The following is an 18,873-nucleotide window of genomic DNA, read 5'->3' as shown; positions in this document are numbered from 1 at the left end:
TTCAAACATTCTGTTGGTCAAGCAGTCACAGATCCCAGATTAAAGGAAAGGGGACATAGACTCCACCTCTCAATGGGAGGAGTGTCAAATTCCGGGGGTATTTTTTTTAAAGCCTCATATCTGTACTCTCTTTAAAAGGTTGGCTATTTTATCAACTTGACTCCTGCCTCTGGCCCCAGTGGTCCAGAGGTTTCTCTTTTTCCTCCCAGGCTGTTTTTTAGAAACTCTAAGGGCATTCCCCCAACTTTATGATGTAGAGCATTTCAGCTTCCTCCAACCTATATCCAAATGCTTGGGGTCTAACTTGTCCAGTCAAGGTCACAGTGTGCCCTGCCAACTCATAGGCCTGAGAGAGGCTTGGAAGTTTCTTTCTGTCTTTCCGTTTTGTTTTTTTTTTCCCCCCATGGCCATGTCTGCAAGGGGAGGAGGCAAACATAGAGGTTTATTTCTCTCTAACATAACTATGTTACTTCACCTAGAAATAACTTCAGTCAACTTTGGTCAAATAGACTTTTCCGCCCTCTTTCCTTTGCATAAACACATGGTTCCCTGACTTCCATGGACTCCTCGGAGTTGGCCTCCTGTTCCTCCTCCTTGGGCTGCACCCTCTTCTGGTCCTCCAGACATGATTCTGTAAGTCCTTCTTAATTCCCTGCTACCGTATTTTCACAAGAGTTGAGAAACTCCAAGTATCTGTGGCCTGGTTTTCACAAATACAGAGGCATTCATAAATATTAATACTTCCACTTCCCTTTTCTACTTTCTGGGTGAGACAGTTCAGACTTTTTGTTCTGGTCCCTGGGAGCCATGTTGGAAAGCCCAAATTGGGCCTGAAAGTGCATAGATGCTGGCAGATGGTGCATCAGCCCCCATGGGGCACTGCAGCCTAGAAAGTAGCAGGAACAGGAAGGCAGCAGGTGAACAGAAGATATGCGTCTTTTTCTCCCTTCCTTTGTCATCTTTCTCCATGTGGGTTTTTATATGTATTTACTTGTACTCAGTTTTATTCCAAAACTTCTTTGAACTGGGTCATAAAACCAACTGCATATTGTAAAGTAGAAGAAACTAAACTCTGAGAAATCAGGTAAAAAGTGGCAAGTGATAGCTGGTGATGGAATGCTACCTATCGTAACTTACCCTTTTGCAAATGTTACCTAGGTGAGACAAAGACATTTGAACCCTGACGTTTCTTTTATTGGTTTTGCTTTGTTTTTCTTGGTATAGACCTGGGAGTGTAATTGCCTGGTCATAGGGTGGCTTTAGTAGACACTGCCAGTTTTCCAACGTGGGTGTACTAATTTTCACTCCACTAGCAATGTATGAGTGTTTCAAATAGCATATTCCTCTCAACATTTGATGCTAGGTTTTTTTTTGTTTTGTTCTTTTTTTTTTTTTTTTTTTTTTTAAATCTTAGTCATTTTGGTGAATAGATAGTGATATCTTGGCATAGTGGTATCTCATTGAGCTTTTACTTTGCTTTTCCCTGAAAAACAATGCTTTTGAGCACTTTTTGATATGTTTATTGGTCATTCGAGTATTTTGTTATGAAATGCCTGTTATTTTGCCCATTTTTTAAAAAAATTGGGGATTTTTGTGTTCTTCTAATTACTAGACATTCTTTCTACATGTTCTACATAGAAGTCTTCTGTTAGATATGTGTTGTGAATATCTTCACATATTCTGTGGCTTTTTTTCACTCTGTTAATAGTGTCTTTTGATGAACAAAAGTTCTTAATTTTAAGTAAGTCTAATTTGTCAGTGGTTTTGTTCATAGTTAGTGTTTTGGGATCTTTTGCGAGAAATCTTTGCCTACCTTGAGCCAAGAAGATATTATACTACCTGCTCTAGAAGCTTTACTATTTTATCTTTCACGTTTAGGTCTATGATTCATTTGAAATAAAGTTTTGTGCATGGTATGAGGTAGGGTGTTCAATTGCTTCAACACCATTTCATGAAGAGACCATCCTTTTCCCCGCTGAAATGTGGCAGTGTCTTTGTTGTAAATTTGGTGACCTTATGTGTGTGTTTCTCTTTCTTGTAGTCTCTGTTGATTTATATGCTTGTCTTTATGCCCATATCATGTTGTCTTAGTTATTGTAACTTTATATGAAGTTAAAACATTGTGATTCTTTTTCAAGACTCTTTTGGTCTTTTGCATTTTCATTTATATTTTAAAATCAGTTTGTCTGTTTCCACAAACAATTCCACTTGAATTTTATTAAAATTATATTGAATCTGTGAATCAGTTGGGGAGAATTTACATATTAATATTTAGTCTTCAATCCACAGATATACCTTTCCATTTATTTTGGCTTTCTTTAATTTCTCTCAGCAAAAGTTCTATGATTTTCAGTGTAGTGTTCTTGAACATCTTTTGTTAGATTTACCTTTATTGTTAGTGGTTTTGATGCTTCTGAAAAGGATATTGTTTTTCTATTGTTATTTAAACTTGTAATTTGCTAGTATACAAAAACACAATTTATTTTTGCATATTAACCTTGAATCCAGATACTTTACTGAAATTACTAATTAATTCTAATAGTTTATTCATTCCTTTAGATTTTCCAAGTATATAGTCATCTGCAAAATATGGTAGTTATATTTCCTCCCTTTTGGGTTTATTCTTTTTATTTCTTTTTCTCACCTTATTGCATTGTCTAGGATTTCTAGTAAGTGTTAAATGGAAATGGTGACAGTAGACATTTTTGTCTGGTTCTCAAATTGAGTGGGAAAGTATTTAGTATTTCACATTTAAGTATAGTGTTAGTCATAGGGTTTTGTTTGTTTATATACTTCATTATATTAAAAAAGTTACTTTCTATTCTTAGTTTTCTGTGAGTTAAAAATCATGAACAGATATTTTATTATATTTTCACTTTTTCTGGATCTATTGAAATTATCATTTTTTTCCCTTTATTTTGTCAATCTGGTGATATTTAGTTCCTGATTTTTTTTTTTTTTTTTTTTTTGAGACAGAGTCTTGCTCTGTTGCCCAGGCTGGAGTGCAATGGCACAATCTTGGCTCACCACAACCTCTGCCTCGCAGGTTCAAGTGATTCTCCTGCCTCAGCCTCCTGAGTAGCTGGGATTACAGGTATATACCACCATGGCATGCCCGGCTAATTTTTGTATTTTTAGTAGAGATGGGGTTTCATCATATTGGCCAGGCTGGTCTCGAACTCCTGACCTCGTCATCTGCCCGCCTCAGCCTCCCAAAGTGCTGGGATTATAGGCGTGAGCCACAGTGCCCGGCCTCCTGATTTTTTTTAATGGTATGTTTTACAAATTTGTGTGTCATCCTAGTGCAGGGGCCATGCTAGTCTCTGTATTATTCTGATTTTAGTGTATGTGCTGCCGAAGGAAGCACCATTTCCTGATTTTTAAATGTTAAAAAATTCTTGCATTCCTGGAATAAGTCCCACTTAGTCATGATGTATTATTCTTTTTAACTATTGCTGGATTTGACTTGCTAATGTTTTGTTGCTGTTTTCCCATCTCTGTCCATGGGAGATAGTAACCTGTGCTTTTCATTTTTGTAATGTCTTTGTCAGGTTGTGTATCAGAATTATGCTATCCTTCTCTAGTGAGTTAGAGTGTGTTCCTTTTTTCTTTATTCACTGGAAGAGTTTGTGTAAGATTGGTTATATTCTATCTTAAATGTATGTTTTGAAGAACTTGCAAGTGAAGTCATCTGGGTCTGGAATGTTTTGGCTGGGAAAGGCATCTTGAAATCTTGATGTTTATTTTCTCATTGTACTTTTTTTCCTTAGGATGTTTGCAGTGGTCCAGAAGAAGGAGATTTCCTGTGAGATCTTTGTCAATCACTTCAAGGAAAATAAGGTGGAGATAGCAAATGCAATAACAAAGCCATTTCCTTTTCTTGAAAGCCTCAGAGACAATTCTTTTATCACTGAAAAGATGTATGCTGTAAGTGAAGTTTATTCCATCACCCACTGTGGTCTGGCCCCCACATTCATTTATATTTGGCATCCTGGATTCAAAGTTTAGTATATTGCTAACTGCCTGAAAGGCCTTTTATGCCTTTTGTGGGAAGGCCCTTTTCTGCTGGTTAATTATTGTATAAGGTAGAAGGTAATGGGGTAAACAGATGTCATTAAAGACATTTCTATTTCTTTTTCTTTTGTTTTCTTTTCTTTTTGTTTTGTTTTGTTTAGAGACAGCATCTCACTCTGTGGCCCAGGATGGAGTAAAGTAGCAAAATTATGGCTCACTGCAGCCTAGATCTCCTGGGCACAAGCAAACCTCTTGCTTCAGCCTGCTGGGTAGCTGGGAGATTACAGGTGCATGCCACCACACCTGGCTAATTTTTTTTTTTTTGGTAGAGATGGGGTCTTGCTGTGTTACTCAGGCTGGTCTCGAACTCCTGGCCTCAAGTGAACCTCCTAACTCAGCCTCCCAAAGTGTTGAGATTACAGGTGTGAGCCACCTTTCCTGGACAAGGCACTCTATTTCTAACTGAAGCCCCCCCGCCTTTTTTTTTTTGAGATGGCGTGTTGCTCTGTCACCCAGGCTGGAGTGCAGTGGCACAATCTCAGCTCTCTGCAGCCTCCACCTCCTGGGTTTAAGCAATTCTCCTGTCTCAGCCTCCCGAGTAGCTGGGACTACAGGCGCCCACCACCATGCCTGGCTAATTTTTGTATTTTCAGTAGAGACGGGGTTTCACCATATTGATTAGGCTGGTCTCGAACTCCTGACCTCAAGTGATCCACCCACCTTGGCCTCCCAAAGTGCTGGGATTACAGGCGTAAGCCACTGTGCCCGGCTGCCCTGTTCTTTTATAGCAAGTATTGGGGTGGGAGTGGACGGTAATGGTGACATGGATGGAGTGAAACTGATATGCTCTGCAAATATGTAGTGATTTATGCAACATACAAGAATAAAACAAAATTAAGATAACTAAGACAATGGAAGCAGTATTTCTTTGTCATGTCTACGTGTGTCAGATGAAACCCCCAGAGATTTTGTGCCATTATAATTGTTATCAAACAAATTTCTGCCTTGCTGTTGTCTCGTCTAAAGTGTTTAAATTTTGTTGGGTAGTTCTGGAGCCTTGGAATTCAGGTATTTTGAACAGTGCCCTGGAGGTACAGAGAAGGAAGCCATGTCTTCAGTGTGCGATTTTGCTCTTCCTGTTGTGTTCTTCTTGGCAAGGGAAGAACCATCTCCCTGTCTCCCGGAGCCTGTTCAGGACTTCTCATACCATAGCGGGAAGGTGGGGAGTGTGGGGGCAGTGATTACTGTGTAGTCAACAAAATCACCGTAAGATTTATTCCCAAGGCATCCTGGGCAGGATGAAAACTCAAAAGTCAAGAGGAAGGGTTGACTTGTTTTTCTAACACAGTGGATCAAATATTTAAGAAGTTCTAGAATATTACATGAAAAATAGTAACCTACACTGAGAACAATGGAAGTATTCTATGCAATTACATTGTCGATCTTTGTTTAACTTTAAAGCTATTATTTTGTTTACTTTTTCCATTGACTTTTTTAACAGGATTCTCAAGAAGCTTGTATAAACTTGATTCCTGTACAGAGAGTTGTGTACCACGTTCTCTGCCACCTGGAGAAGGTGTTTGATTGTTCAGTTCTGTCAGTCCTGTTCAGCAGGGTTAACTTGAAGGAGTATCCTGATTTAATTGAGATTCATAAAAGCTTCAAAAAGGGTAATCAATTCTTTCTCCTGTCTTTTGGGGTCTAGGTCTGCTTTTCTTTCTTTCATTTGGTCAGTCATTCATTGAACAAGTATTCATGAAATGCTCACATGCGGCCGCGGCGGTGGCTCACGCCTGTAATCCCAGCATTTTGGGAGGCCGAGGCAGGTGGATCACCTGAGGTCAGGAGTTCGAGACCAGCCTGACCAACATGGAGAAACCCCATCTCTACTAAAAATACAAAATTAGCCAGGCGTGGTGGCACATGCCTGTATAAATCCCAGTTACTCAGGAGGCTGAGACAGGAGAATTGCTTGAACCTGGAAGGTGGAGTTTGCAGTGAGCTGAGATCACGCCATTGCACTCCAGCCTGGGCAACAAAGAGTGAGACTCTGTCTAATAAATAAATAAATAAATAAATAAATAAATAACAAAAAAAATAAAGAAATGCTTACATGTCCCAGGCCCTGTGATAGGCGGTGTGAATATAACTAACCTATGCCCTGGCCTCCCTTTGTTGGCAGACTCCGGGGTCCTTGGTCCAGGCGTTTCAGGACATTTCCCAGTGTGGCAATATTTGCTCCCTGCTTGTAGCCTTCACGGAGTCCTCCCTTTGTTCCTTGGGTCTGGGTCACCCCTGAGGAACTCTGTCTAGTTCCTCCACCATGTTCTCTCTTTGGGAACCACTCATCTTTCCAGACCCAATTTAGCCAAAACTCTGCTGTTTTCTAGCCCCACATTTAAGGCTGTTGGGCTTCTCTTACCTACAGGCATCTCTCTAGGATCTTAGCTCTTCTCCTCAGGAAACCCCTTTGTTTCTTCCGGAAGATTTGCACAGGTCACGAGACATTCCACTTACGGAATTTGTATGAGATACGCTTTCGCTCCTCTCTGATCATCTTGTTGGATGATTAATTATGGTTTACAATTTTTCTACTGCTCCGTCATCCTTAAAACCTGAGAGGCTCATCACCTATAGGATTTCAGTGGTTATGTGTTGTGTTATTTTCTTTCGTGGCTGCCTCAGAGGAAGAAATAAGCAACACCAAGTCACAAGTCACTGAGATTCAGAGTGACTGAAGGCCTAGGAGTTTCCCACTGAATTGTAAGAACACACGGGTGCTGTATTCATGTGGTCACGAGTTGGGGTTCCTGGTCACTTGCTTGCAGACTCTAATTAATTCTTTTCTTTGTTCAGCGCTCCCCTTTTCCCAGAAAAGGGACGGAAAAAAGACACCCAAAATGCCCAGCTTTCAGCCAAGCTGTAAACAAGGTAATAATGTCTGGATGAAAACTTTGTTTTCTGGTCTACTAAGAAGAAGAGGAGACAGGAAACTGAGGTCTGAGGGAAGACTACACTGCTGGGGATGGTGGCAGAGCTGGTTGAGGGTCACTTTGTGTTGATTCCAAAGTGACCTGACTCCAGTTGGAATCCAAGAGCACTCTCAAGAGGTGGCAAAAACAGACTTTCTCCCCAATAACCTGGAGGGTAGAGTGAGGATCTGAGTGTGAATGACTAGTTTATAGGAGACTTTCAGTGAGAAGCCCTGAAGGGCTAAGAAGGATGTGCCTATGGCCACCAACGTCAAAGAAGATACTCTTGGTGATGCCAGAAGAAGGGGCCGATTTAAACGGGGGCATGTTGTTCAGCAGCAGGAATATTCAAAGAGAAAGGCAGTCACACAGAAAGACACAGAGAGGAAGTGATGCATGTGCTGAGAAGAGGATGAGGGTATTTTGAGAGAGAGAGGAAGAAGGAGGGGAATTGAAAGACGTTGAAGGTCAACAATAAAAATAACCGTGTTATGAACAGCTCACTGTGATTGAATGCCTGCTCTGTGGCAGCTCTGGGTTTAGTGTTCATGGATGCCTTTGGAGAGTAGTATTATTTATGTGCCCATTTTGCAGATTAGGAAACCGAAACCCAGAGGGACAATGTATGGGGTTGCCTAGATCAGGTGAGAAAAGATGAACCCAGAGCCTTTGTTATTTTTTGGGAGGGAAGGAGGTAAAATTCAGATGTTAACCATTTTAAAGTGTGGAATTCAGTGACATTTAGTATATTCACAATGTTGTACAACCATCACCTGTCTGTAGTTTCAAAATGGTTTAATCATCCCAAATGGAAACCCTATGCCCATTAACCAATCATCTAATTTCCCTCTGCCCCTAATCTCCGGCAATCAGTAATCTACTTTCCGCCTCTACAAATTTGCCTATTCCAGACAGTTCATGTAAATGGAATCACACAATACGTGGCCTTCTGTGTCTGGGCTTCCTTCACTTAATATGATGTTTCCAGGTTTTTTCCACGTGGTAACATGAATTATTATCTCAAGTCCTTTTGATGGCTGAGTAATATTCCATCATGTCTCTACCGCATTTTGTTTATTCATTCATCAGTTAATGATGGGCTGTTTCTGTCTTTCTGCTACTGTGACAGAAGTTACGTTCTTCCTGTTACCCAGGGAATCTAATGGAAAAGACAGAAACATGAAACAAAAGTGGGGAAACACATGCAGAAAAAAAGGTCCAGGGAAAAAAGAATACAAAGAGCTGGAGGGAGGGGAGGTGACCCAAACTCTGAGTCCTCATGGAAAGGCCAATGAGAAAGCATGAACAGATGTGGAGAGGGAGGGTGTGGTGTAAAAGGAGGTGGGCATGAGGCAACCAGGACTTCGCAGGAAATGAGCTAAGGGCCCTGGGCAGGGTAGCTGTGGGGACAAAGGCAGGTTCACTCTGCCATCGCCAGTTACCAGAATGTCTCATGGAGGATACTCAGCGGGGTTGTCTGGCCAAGACCCTCTCAGCCAAGGGTGCAGTGACCCAGTCCCCCACTCTCAGGGCTGGAGTCTGACTTCGAGAATCAGGTGGGGCTGGGCACAGTGGCTTACGCCTATAATCCTAGCACTTTGGGAGGCTGAGGTGGGCAGATCGCTTGAGGCCAGGAGTTCGAGACTAGCCTGGCTGACATGGCGAAAACCCATCTCTACAAAAAAAAAAAAAAAAAAAAAAAAAAATTAGCCAGGCATGGTGGCACATGCCTGAAGTCCCAGCTACTTGGGAGACTGAGGCATGAGAATTGCTTGAACCCAGGAGGTGGACGTTGCAGTGAGCTGAGATTGCGCCACTTCACTCCACCCTGGGCGACAGAGTGAGATTCTGTCTCAAAAAAAAAAAAAAAAAAAAAAAAAAAAGGATCAGGCGGCCAGCTCCAGATGGTGAAAACTCTCTCTCTCTCTATTTTTTAAAGGCAGAGCCTCCCTCTGTTGCCCAGGCTGGAGTGCAGCAGCACAGTCATAACTCACTGCAGCCTTGAATTCCTGGCCTGAAGCGATCCTCTCATCTCAGTCTCCCAGTAGCTGACACCATAGGCATGTACCACCACGCCCAGCTAATTTTTAATTGTTTGTAGAGATAGGGTCTCACTATATTGCCCAGGCTGGTCTGAACTCCTGGGATCAAGTGATCCTCCTGCCTCAGCCTCCCAAAGTGCTGGGATTACAGGTGTGAGCCACTGCACCTGGCTGTGAAGACCCTTTTCAAAGCCTGACCTGGTCACGCTCAGATTCCTCATCTCCTGTTGGTCTGTTCCTCTTGATTGTGCTGTGATCCTCTGCTGTTCTTGCCCCATTCTGGAATGTGCTGGGGGTAAGGGAAGAGAGGGTTGCCTCTGTTTATGATTGTCCCGAATTTTTAGTGTTTGCATCTACATTGTCTCCAAGTTCAGGATTTCAATAACAAGTCCTTATCCTCCAGGTTGCCTGGGAGGACTTCTTCCTCCTACACCCCTTAAGCACACTCGCTGCTGGTTCCTGCTGGTGCTGAGCCTGCTCATTTTACCCATGTGTCTGCTTCACTGTTTTTCTGCCTGCATCTGCTTGAATCTGGCTGCTGCCTTGGTACTTTGAGCTTACATCCAGTGATGGCCCGTGCTGTGGTGGCTGGAGGGAAATGATGGGCATGTTCCTTCTGTGGGACAGGCTATCTTCCCTGTTGGGTCTTTCACATAGGACCACGGCACCACTGTGCCTCCCATACAAACCCTCATCCATCATCCCTGGGGCATGCAGCTAGGAGCTACCTTTCAGATACCAGATGGGCCTTTTCAAAAACCCTTTAGTACTTTTGTGCTATAACTAGCCTCTGTTTCTAGATTCTTGGTCTTCTTCTTTTTTCTATTTTTCCTAATATCCCTCATCCTTAGACCGTAATGTCCATAACAAATTTTATTTCTTTGTTCAGCATTTCATGATCACTTTTTCTGATATGAATGACATAGAAGAAATATTAGAGAACTCTCAGAGCTGTGGAAGGTCATTCTGATGTCACTGATAATTGGGATACATGATAAAAAGGATATTTGATTAATTTATTAATGCATTTAAATAAAAACTTTAGGTTTTGATTTATGACATCACAGTGCCATATTTATGAAATCATAATGTCATCTAGGGGTCATCCATTCTGGAACCAGAACAGAAACCTCTGAGCCTGTCCGGGATGTGAAGTCAACATATATAAAGCCAGAACATTCTATCCTTGGCCCAGGTGATGCTCTTGGAACACAGCAAGCAAACACAAGCACCCAAGTAGGTAAGGCTGATGACGGCCAGGTGTTTGCATGGGTGACTAGTGGTAGATGTCTGTAGCACACACAGAAGGGGGAAGGCAGTGCTGTGTCAAATGATCATTATCTACAGGGAGACCCCAAGGAGTCCTGAATGACAGTAGAAGGATAGACCAGTGTCCACTGCAGGTAGACATTGACGTAACGGAAAGGTATGTCTTCTAGTTGAAGTGAGGAACGCAGAAAAAGACACGGAGAGACAGAGAGAACAGGACTGGGGCCTGATATGTAGCTTGGAAGAGATGTAGAAGAAGAGAGTTGGGAAAGGAAAACGGAGAATGAGGAATGCGTCCTCCTGCAGCATTGCTGGAGGAGAGAGACAGATGCACCGGGAGACAAGAGAGAAGCTGGCTAAGTCCACGATGCAGAGATGCCTTCCTAGGGCAGAAGCCTGGGGACTGGATCCTGGTGGGAGGCTGAGTAGGAGAGAGAGAACAAGGTCTGACAAGATGGGAAGAGGTAGAGCAGGACTTGGCTGGACAGCAGGGGTCCTCGGAGAGGGGCATCACCTCCCTAGGAGCAGTTCACTTCCGCTCCCAACTGCAGTGCTCAGTGTGGTCATATCTCAGTCCTTTTCCCGGCCACTGGATCTGGTCTCTCATTTTATATTCTCTCTTCAGAAACCAGGGAACTCAAGGATCTCCAAATAAAAAAGGAGAGAGGGTCAGAAGAGATGCCCAGTGGACGGCCACATGGTAGACAAGGTACTGCAATTGAATCCTGCCTTTTAAGTGACCAATTACCTGATTAGCTCGGTGTGGAGGGAGGAAGGGCTTTTCTTCCCACCTCCCTCTCTGACAGGAGCCCAACCTCCAGCCGCTTTCAAATTTGTGAGGGAAGCAAGCAGGATGAGGCATGTGATGTGCCTAGGCTGCAACACTGTGAGAGGCACTCACTGGCAGGACCCCTAGAGTATGCGCCCTAAGTCTTCCAGGCAGGAGAGAAAGGAGAGCTGAACGCCTCCCTGGAGCATGGCATCCTGGGTGGAGAAGCTGAGGAGCGTGAATATGGAAGAGGTGGACGATTGGGCCACAGAATAGCAAGTTTTAGGAGTGAGCCCAGTTTTACCTAAGTGGACATGATGTCTAAGCTTTCCTAGGTTGGTGGAGGATTGACAAGGAAATAATTTTGTCCTGCTTGCTGGAAGTTGCCACAAGATCAGGCAAACAAGGTGTGCGACCATCAGATTTGCAAGGAAGAAAGGTCATTGGAGACAACCTTCAGAATGGGGAGGGTGAGGGAAAAGGCCCTGGGGGTAGAGTTAAAGCCAAAAAAGGAATGAAGGGACATGACTTTTTGAGACAAGAACAAGACATAGGAAGAAAATGCTTGGAGGGGTCGAGGCAGACAGAGGATCAAGGGAAGCCCCGGAAACACAGAGACAGAGGGGAGGAAGTGAGAGACATGGCAGAGGAGAGATAAACTGAAAACTCAAATGAGGGACAGTGAGAAAAATCATATGGAGAGAGAAACATGAGGTCAATGTAAATACCAGGAACAGAGAAAGCGGGGGAGAGGCACGAAGAAGCCAGGAAGAGAGTGAATGTAAAGAGCAAATAAGAAATTGGTGGAGATCAGTGTGGCAGTGAGAGAGGAGACACATTCTTCCATGAAACCACATCCTCCTCCTTTTCCCCTTCCTCCTCCTCTTCCAGAACTCCCTTTTTGGTAAAGTGGCCATTACTGTCAAGTTTTCTCAAGCAAGAAATTCAGGAATCTTGCCAGGTACAGTGGCTCACGCCTGTAATCCCAGCACTTTGGGAGGCCGAGGTGGGCGGATCACCTGAGGTTGTGAGTTCGAGACCAGCCTGACCAACATGGAGAAACCCTGTCTCTACTAAAAATACAAAAACTAGCTGGGCGTGGTGGTGCATGCCTGTAATCCCAGCTACTTGGGCGGCTGAGGCAGGAGAATTGCTTGAACATGGGAGGCAGAGGTTGCGGTAAGGCGAGATAGAGCCATTGAACTCCAGCCTGGGCAATAAGAGCTAAACTCTGTCTCAAAAACAACAATAACAACAAAAAAACCAGAAAGGAATCCTCCTGAGTTCTTCCCTCCCTCAACCCCCATGCCCTATCAGCCATCCAGCCCCGTGCACTGTACCTGGTAACATTTGCCACCTGATCATTTTTCTCTATCCCTAATGCTGTGATGCTAATGAGATCTCTGATAACTCTCTCATGAACTTCAGCTGCCACATCATACCAAAGTTCGGGTGTGTTTGTGCTGTCTTCCTACCTAACCTTCAATGACTGGCATGACACCTGCGTTGAAGTTGATCTCTTTACTAGACTTTCAAAGCTGGGCAATGAGGACCCTTCCTATTTCTCCAGCCTCTATTCTCTCACTCCAAGAAGTCACGTTGGCTTCTTATAGTTATTCAAATTACTTTGCCCATGCTCTGTCTTCTATCAGGGTCTGTTTTCTTGGCCTCTATCCTTCTCATCTCCTCCCTAATCTGGCTACCTCCTGCTCACGTGATATTTCTTCCCATAAGCCTCTTCCTGTTTCCTGGACTGGCCTGTCTGTTCCAGAGCACTTCTTGCTTGCTGTGAGATAAAACTCCTGCCTTGTTGTGATCGTGTGCTTAGCACGTGCTCTCTCTGGACCACAGCTGCTTGTTCTCACTGTGTCCTTCGAACCTAGCATGACAGTGTCTGGCACATAATAAAGAGCATACTTCATATTGTCAGGAAATGAAAGTATTCGTATTTTTGTGCCCTAAAAACTAGACACATATTTTGGCAAACTATGACATCACTGATGTATTTGTATGGAAAGCATCACAAAAATAGTTCTAAGAATTGTATGTATTTATTTATTTATATTTATTTGTTTTTGAGACGGAGTCTTGCTCTGTCATCCAGGCTGGAGGGCGAAGGCAGTGGTGCGATCTCAGCTTACTGCAACCTCTGCCTCCTGGGCTCAAGCAATTCTACTGCCTCAGCCTCCTGAGTAGCTGAGATTACAGGCATGCACCCCCACACCTGGTAAGTTTTTGTATTTTTAGTAGAGATGGAGTTTTGCCACGTTGGCCAGGCTGGTCTCAAACTCCCTACCATGGGTGATCTGCCTGCCTTGGCTTCCCAAAGTGCTGGGATAACAGGTGTGCACTACCGCACCTAGCCTAAGAATTATATTTATATGTACATGTACATGTACATGTAATAAGCTACTTTTGTGGAAATAAGTATAAGAATTAAGTTAAGAACTTAAGGTCTTTATTTATTTATTTATTTATTTATTTTTATTTATTTTTATTTTTTTGAGAGGGAGTCTCACCCTGTCGCCCAGGCTGGAGTGCAGTGGTGCGATCTCAGCTCACTGCAAGCTCCGCCTCCCAGGTTCATGCCATTCTCCTGCCTCAGCCTCCCAAGTAGCTGGGACTACAGGTGCCCACCACCATGCCTGGCTAATTTGTTGTATTTTTACTAGAGACGGGGTTTCACCCTGTTAGCCAGGATGGTCTCAATCTCCTGACTTCATGATCCGCCTGCCTCGGCCTCCCAAAGTGCTGGGATTACAGGCGTGAGCCACCGTGCCTGGCCCTTAAGGTCTTTATTAATGATTAAGTTAATTAAGTGAAGAACACAAAATTCAGCCAAGACATTTATCAGTTAGTAAATAAGAATGACAGGTAAAGGGAAAAGAGAAAAACAAAATAGAGTTCAAGGTAAAAAGATAAACACAGAGAGAAAAACAGAAAGTAAGAAATGTATCTGCAGTGAGGCAGTATGGAAGAAGGTGAAATTTAGTGCTAGAGTGATCCTCTGAAGTCAACTGGGGAGAGAGAGAGGAAGAGGGGTACCATAAGGCTTTTTTGAGGGAAAAAGATGGAAATTCTTCAAAGATCACTATTTGTTCTAGGGGCAAAGCTATCTAGATCCCAAAATTGGGTGCAACCTAGTTTTGTGCTCCTGGAAGACATCCAGATGGCAAGGAAGGTGTGTAACCAAGCCCCTGAAATAATCTGTAAGGCTGGTGGAGGGTATAATAATCAGTAAGGTTGATGTGGTGACACTGTGTGAGTCACAGCAGAGGTGACAGGCTGGGTGTGTGGTCAGAGTCCCACATGGTGGCCCAGGGAGCTCGGATGAATGCTGGGAGACGTGGATTCTGGTGCTTAGTTCAGGGAGCTTCTGCATGACACAGGAAAGTCAGTGGGGAAATGGAAAAGTACAGAGAGACCTGGGAGTGGGAGAAGTGGCTCAGAGGAGACGTGGAGGGTAGGTATGTAGAGCAAGAAAGCCAGGGGAGAGTGATAGAGGTGCAAGGAAGTAAAAGAGGCAGAAACAGAAAATGCCAGAGTGAGGACAAACAGATTAAGAAACAAAGAGGGAGAAGCTGCAAGAAAGAAGCAGGAGTGGAGAAATGGACAGAGACAATGGGAAGGGGAAGGAGAGAGAGGGGGTAAGGAAATGGAGAGCAAGACACTCAAAGCTGGCCACTGTGGCCATTTGTCCCCAGCCTCAGGGTCTAGTTTCAGTGACTGGAGCACCAGGACCCTGCGTCTCAGCATTCCGCAGGAGCACTGTAACTGTGCTGGGTAGGGACATTCCTACCTGCAAGTCACACAAGCTCCCGGGTCTTTCCTGGTGTCCCTAATTGTGTGTTTCCTGCTGTGTTGGCTCCTGGGTCCCACACTGAGACCCTAAGGGATTTTGTTCCTTTGTGCAGTGATCAGCAGTGAAGACTCTGATTCCTGTGAGGGCGAAGAGACCCTGGAAGCCTCCAGCTCAGCATCAATGCCCAGGCCTGGTGAGAAGGACAAGGACCATTTGTGCGGGGCTCCAGGACCTCAGATGTCTGAGTTCAGAGCATCTGCTTCCTGATGCGTTTCAACTGGAGTACACTCTGTAGATCCAGTTATCTCTTTTTCAGCTCTCACCTCACCTGGCACTTTGGGAAATGGGGGAGGCAATCTTCATTGACTATGGGTGCTCTGGTATTGACATTAGGTTAGAAAGAAGCCAGGATATTTTGTTGTTTTTCCCTTTCACATTAATCTGGTTTGAATTTGTGTCCCCACTCAGGTCTCATGTGGAATTGTAATCCCCAGGGTTGGAGGAGGGACCTGGTGGGAGGTGATTGACTCATGGTGGTTGACTCCCCTCTTGCTGTTCTTGTGATGGTGAGTGAGTGCTCATGAAATCTGGTTGTTTAAAAGTGTGTGGCACTTCCCCCTTCACACCCTGTCTCCTGCTCCATCATGTGAAGATGTGCCTGCTTCCCCTTCACCTTCTGCCATGATTGTAAATTCCCAGAGGCCTCCCCGGCCATGCTTCCTGTATAGCCTATGGAACTATGAGTTAATCAAACCTCTTTTCTTCATAAATTACCTAGTCTCAGGTAGTTCTTTATAGCAATGGGAGAACAGACTAATACAGAAAATTGGTACTGGGAGAGGGGCATTGCTATAAAGATACCTGAAAATGTGGAAGCAGCTTTGGAACTGGGTAATGGGCAGAGGTTGGAACAGTTTGGAGAGCTTAAAAGAAGACAGGAAGATGAGGGAAAGTTTGGAACATGCTAGAGACTTGTTAAATTGTTGTGACCAAAATGCTGATTGTGATATGGACAGTGAAGTCCAGGCTGAAGTGGTCTCAGACGGAGATGAGGAACTTATTAGGAAATGGAGTAAAGGTCACTCTTGCTATGCTTTACCAAAGAGACTGGTGGCATTGTGCCCCTATTCTAGGAATCCGTGGAACTTTGAACTTGAGAGAGGTGATTTAAGGCATCTGGCGGAAGAAATTTCTAAGCAGCAAAGCATTCAACATGTGACCTGGCTGCTTCTAACAGCATATGGCCATATGTGTGAGCAAAAAGATGATCTGAAATGGGAACTTATATTTAAAAGGGAAGCAGAGCATAAAAGTTCGGAAATTTTGCAGCCTGACCACGTGGTAGAAAATAAAAACCCATTTTCTGCAGAGGATTTCAAGTTGGCTGCAGAAATTTGCGTAAGTAAAGAGGAGCCAAATGTTGATAGCTGAGATAATAGGGAAAATGCCTTGAAGGCATTTCAGAGACCTTTGCGGCAGCCCCTCCCATCACAGGCCTAGAGGCCCAAGAGGGAAGAATGGTTCTGTGGGCCAAGTCCAGGGCCCCACTGCTCTTTACAGCCTTGGGACATGGCATCCTGCATTGCCACTGCACAGTTCCAGCTGTGGCTAAAATGGGCCAAGGTACTGTTCAGGGCGTTGCTTCAGGGGGTACAAGCCCCAAGCCTTGGCAGCTTCCATGTGATATTAAGCCTGCGGGTATACAGAGTGCAAAAGTTGAGCCTTGGGTGCCTCCACCTAGATCTCAGAGGATGTATGGAAAATCTGGATGTCCAGGCAGAAGTCTGCTTCAGGGGGCAAAGCCATTATGTAGAACCTCTGCTAGGGCAGTGCAGAGGGGAATATGGGGTTGGAGCCCCCACAAAGATTTCCCACTGGAGCACTGCCTAGTGGAGCTGTGAGAAGAAGGCCACCATCCTCCAGACCCCAGAATGGTAGATCCACTGACAGTTTGCACCATGCACATGGAGAAACCACAGGCACCCAACATCAGCCTATGAAAGCAGCTGAGGGTGTTGTACTCTGCAGAGCCACAGGGGTGGAGATGTCCAAGGCCTTAGGAGCCTACCCCTTGTATCAGTGTGGCCTGGATGTGAGATATAGAGTCAAAGGAAATTATAGGTTTGAGATTGAATGACTTTCCTGCTGGGTTTCAGACTTGCACGGGGTCATAGTCCCTTGTTTTCACCAATTTCTCCCATGTAGAATGGGTGCATTTACCCAATGTGTGTACCCCCATTGTATCTTGAAAACGACTAACTTGTTTTTGATTTTACAGGTTCATAGGCTGAAGGATCTTACCTTGTCTCATGAGACTTTTGATTATGGACTTTTGTGTTAATGCTGAAATGAGTTAAGACGGGGGGTCTGTTGACTGTTGAGAAGGGATAATTTTATTTTGCAATGTGAGAAGGACATGAGATTTGGGAGGGGCCAGGGGAGGAATCATGTGGTTTGGATTTGTGTCCCTGCCCAAATCTCATATTGAATTGTAATCCCCCGCGCTGGAGGAGATGCTTGGAGGAAGGTGATTGGATCATGGGGGAGGACATCCCCCTTGGTGTTCTCTTGATAATGAGTGAGTTCTCATGAGATTTGGTTTTTCAAAAGTGTGTAGCATTTCCCCCTTCACTCTTTCTCTCCTGCTTCACCATGGTAAAATGTACTTGCTTTCCTTTTGCCATCTTCCATGATTGTAAGTTTCCTGAGGCTTCTTGGCTGTGCCTCCTTTAGAGCCTGTGGAACTGTGAGTCAATTAGACCTCTTTTCTTCATAAATTACCCAGTCTCAGGTAGTCCTTTATAGCAATGTGAGAACAGACTAATACACACGTGATCAGCCCTACTGTGGTATACTTTAAAAAATACATAGTTGATCTTTGTCCCCAGTTCCTGGCACAAAGTCCCTAAACTCTTGGAAATTCCAAAATGATGGGTGTTTTATAAGTACCAACCACGTGACTAGAAGATTAGAATTTTCAACCCCAAACCTTGACGTCTGGGGAGAAGAGAAGGGCAGAAGATTGAGGTCAATTGCCAGTGGCAAGTGATTTAATCAATCTTGCCAACATAATGAAACCTTGATAAAAACCCCTGAACGACAGGGTTCAGGGAGCTTCTGAATTGGTGAATGCATTTATGTGTTGGGAGGTAGGGTTGAGGCTCACCTGGAGAGGTCATGAAAGCTCTGTCCCTCCTTCCCCACCTTGCCCTATATTTGGTTCTTCCTGAGGTTTTATTTTTTTCCATGCAACAAAACCTTTATTAACATTTTGAGCAGGTTTAACTGTTTACTGAAACTGGTAATTTCCAAACTTAAGTTGGGGCAAATGGCTATAGTGCAGAGTAGTGCCATCATTGGGCACTGCGAATGCACGAGTGAAGAATTAATGTGGATCACTTGAAGTCAGGAGTTTGAGGCCAGCCTAGCCAACATGGTGAAACCCCATCTCTACCAAAAACAAAATACAAAAATTAGCCAGCTGTGGTGGTGCACGCCTGTAATCCCAGCTACTCAGGAGGCTGGGGATGCCTTCTTTATCCTGGATCTTGGCCTTCACATTTTTCATGGTGTCCCTGGGCTCCACCTCCAGGGTGATTGTCTTGCTGATCAAGGTCGTCATGAAGATTTTCATTTTGACCTGTGAATGGATATGAGGATGCTGCAAATTGCCAATCACAACCAGCCACCAGAATGCCTCCACACGCTCACTCAACAAAGCCAGTCATCCCTCAGTTGTGTTCTTTATAATAAAACTAATCATAAGTAGAATACTTTCTGAGTTCTGTGAATCATTCTAAGGAATTACCCAACCTGAGGGAAGTCCTGTGAACCCCCAAAGTTGTAGTCTTCTCCACAGAAATGTGGGTGGCCTGGTCACCCCATTCATGGCTGTTATCTACAGTAGGGCAGTCTTGTGGGACTGACATCTTAGCCTGTGGGGTCAATGCCAGCTCTGGCTAGTGCCAGAGTTGGCATTGATCCCAACTTTCAGAGATTTGGGTA

The 18,873-nt window shown here is 44.2% G+C and overlaps 1 protein-coding gene and 1 non-coding gene across 11 annotated transcripts; one reads left to right on the top strand and one right to left on the bottom strand.

Annotated features, from left to right (window-relative positions):
- The first annotated feature begins 534 nt into the window (after positions 1 to 534).
- Positions 535 to 18,639, top strand: LOC106992761 (nuclear body protein SP140-like protein). Of its 10 annotated transcripts, none has more exons than XM_077957862.1 (9): positions 535 to 633; positions 3,771 to 3,927; positions 5,516 to 5,684; positions 6,871 to 6,945; positions 10,128 to 10,268; positions 10,923 to 11,006; positions 14,981 to 15,061; positions 15,337 to 15,434; positions 18,461 to 18,639. In XM_077957862.1, the coding sequence occupies exons 1-8, from the start codon at positions 626 to 628 to the stop codon at positions 15,393 to 15,395; spliced, it is 774 nt and encodes a 257-aa protein (XP_077813988.1). In that variant the 5' UTR covers positions 535 to 625; the 3' UTR covers positions 15,396 to 15,434; positions 18,461 to 18,639. The 10 variants fall into 10 exon arrangements, with proteins under 10 accessions (XP_077813988.1, XP_077813987.1, XP_077813986.1 ...); XM_077957861.1 differs by lacking the exon at positions 18,461 to 18,639 and adding an exon at positions 17,147 to 17,282; XM_077957860.1 differs by lacking the exon at positions 18,461 to 18,639 and adding an exon at positions 16,002 to 16,236.
- Positions 3,264 to 3,367, bottom strand: LOC114671558 (U6 spliceosomal RNA). Its single transcript, XR_003721599.2, has one exon. It is a non-coding gene; the product is annotated as a U6 spliceosomal RNA (small nuclear RNA).
- Positions 18,640 to 18,873: the final 234 nt, after the last annotated feature.

The sequence above is a fragment of the Macaca mulatta genome, chromosome 12, assembly GCF_049350105.2.
Source record: "Macaca mulatta isolate MMU2019108-1 chromosome 12, T2T-MMU8v2.0, whole genome shotgun sequence".
NCBI classification, from domain to species: Eukaryota; Metazoa; Chordata; class Mammalia; order Primates; family Cercopithecidae; genus Macaca; species Macaca mulatta.
Note: the sequence above shows the minus strand (reverse complement) of the source record. Positions and strands in the feature narration are given on the sequence as shown.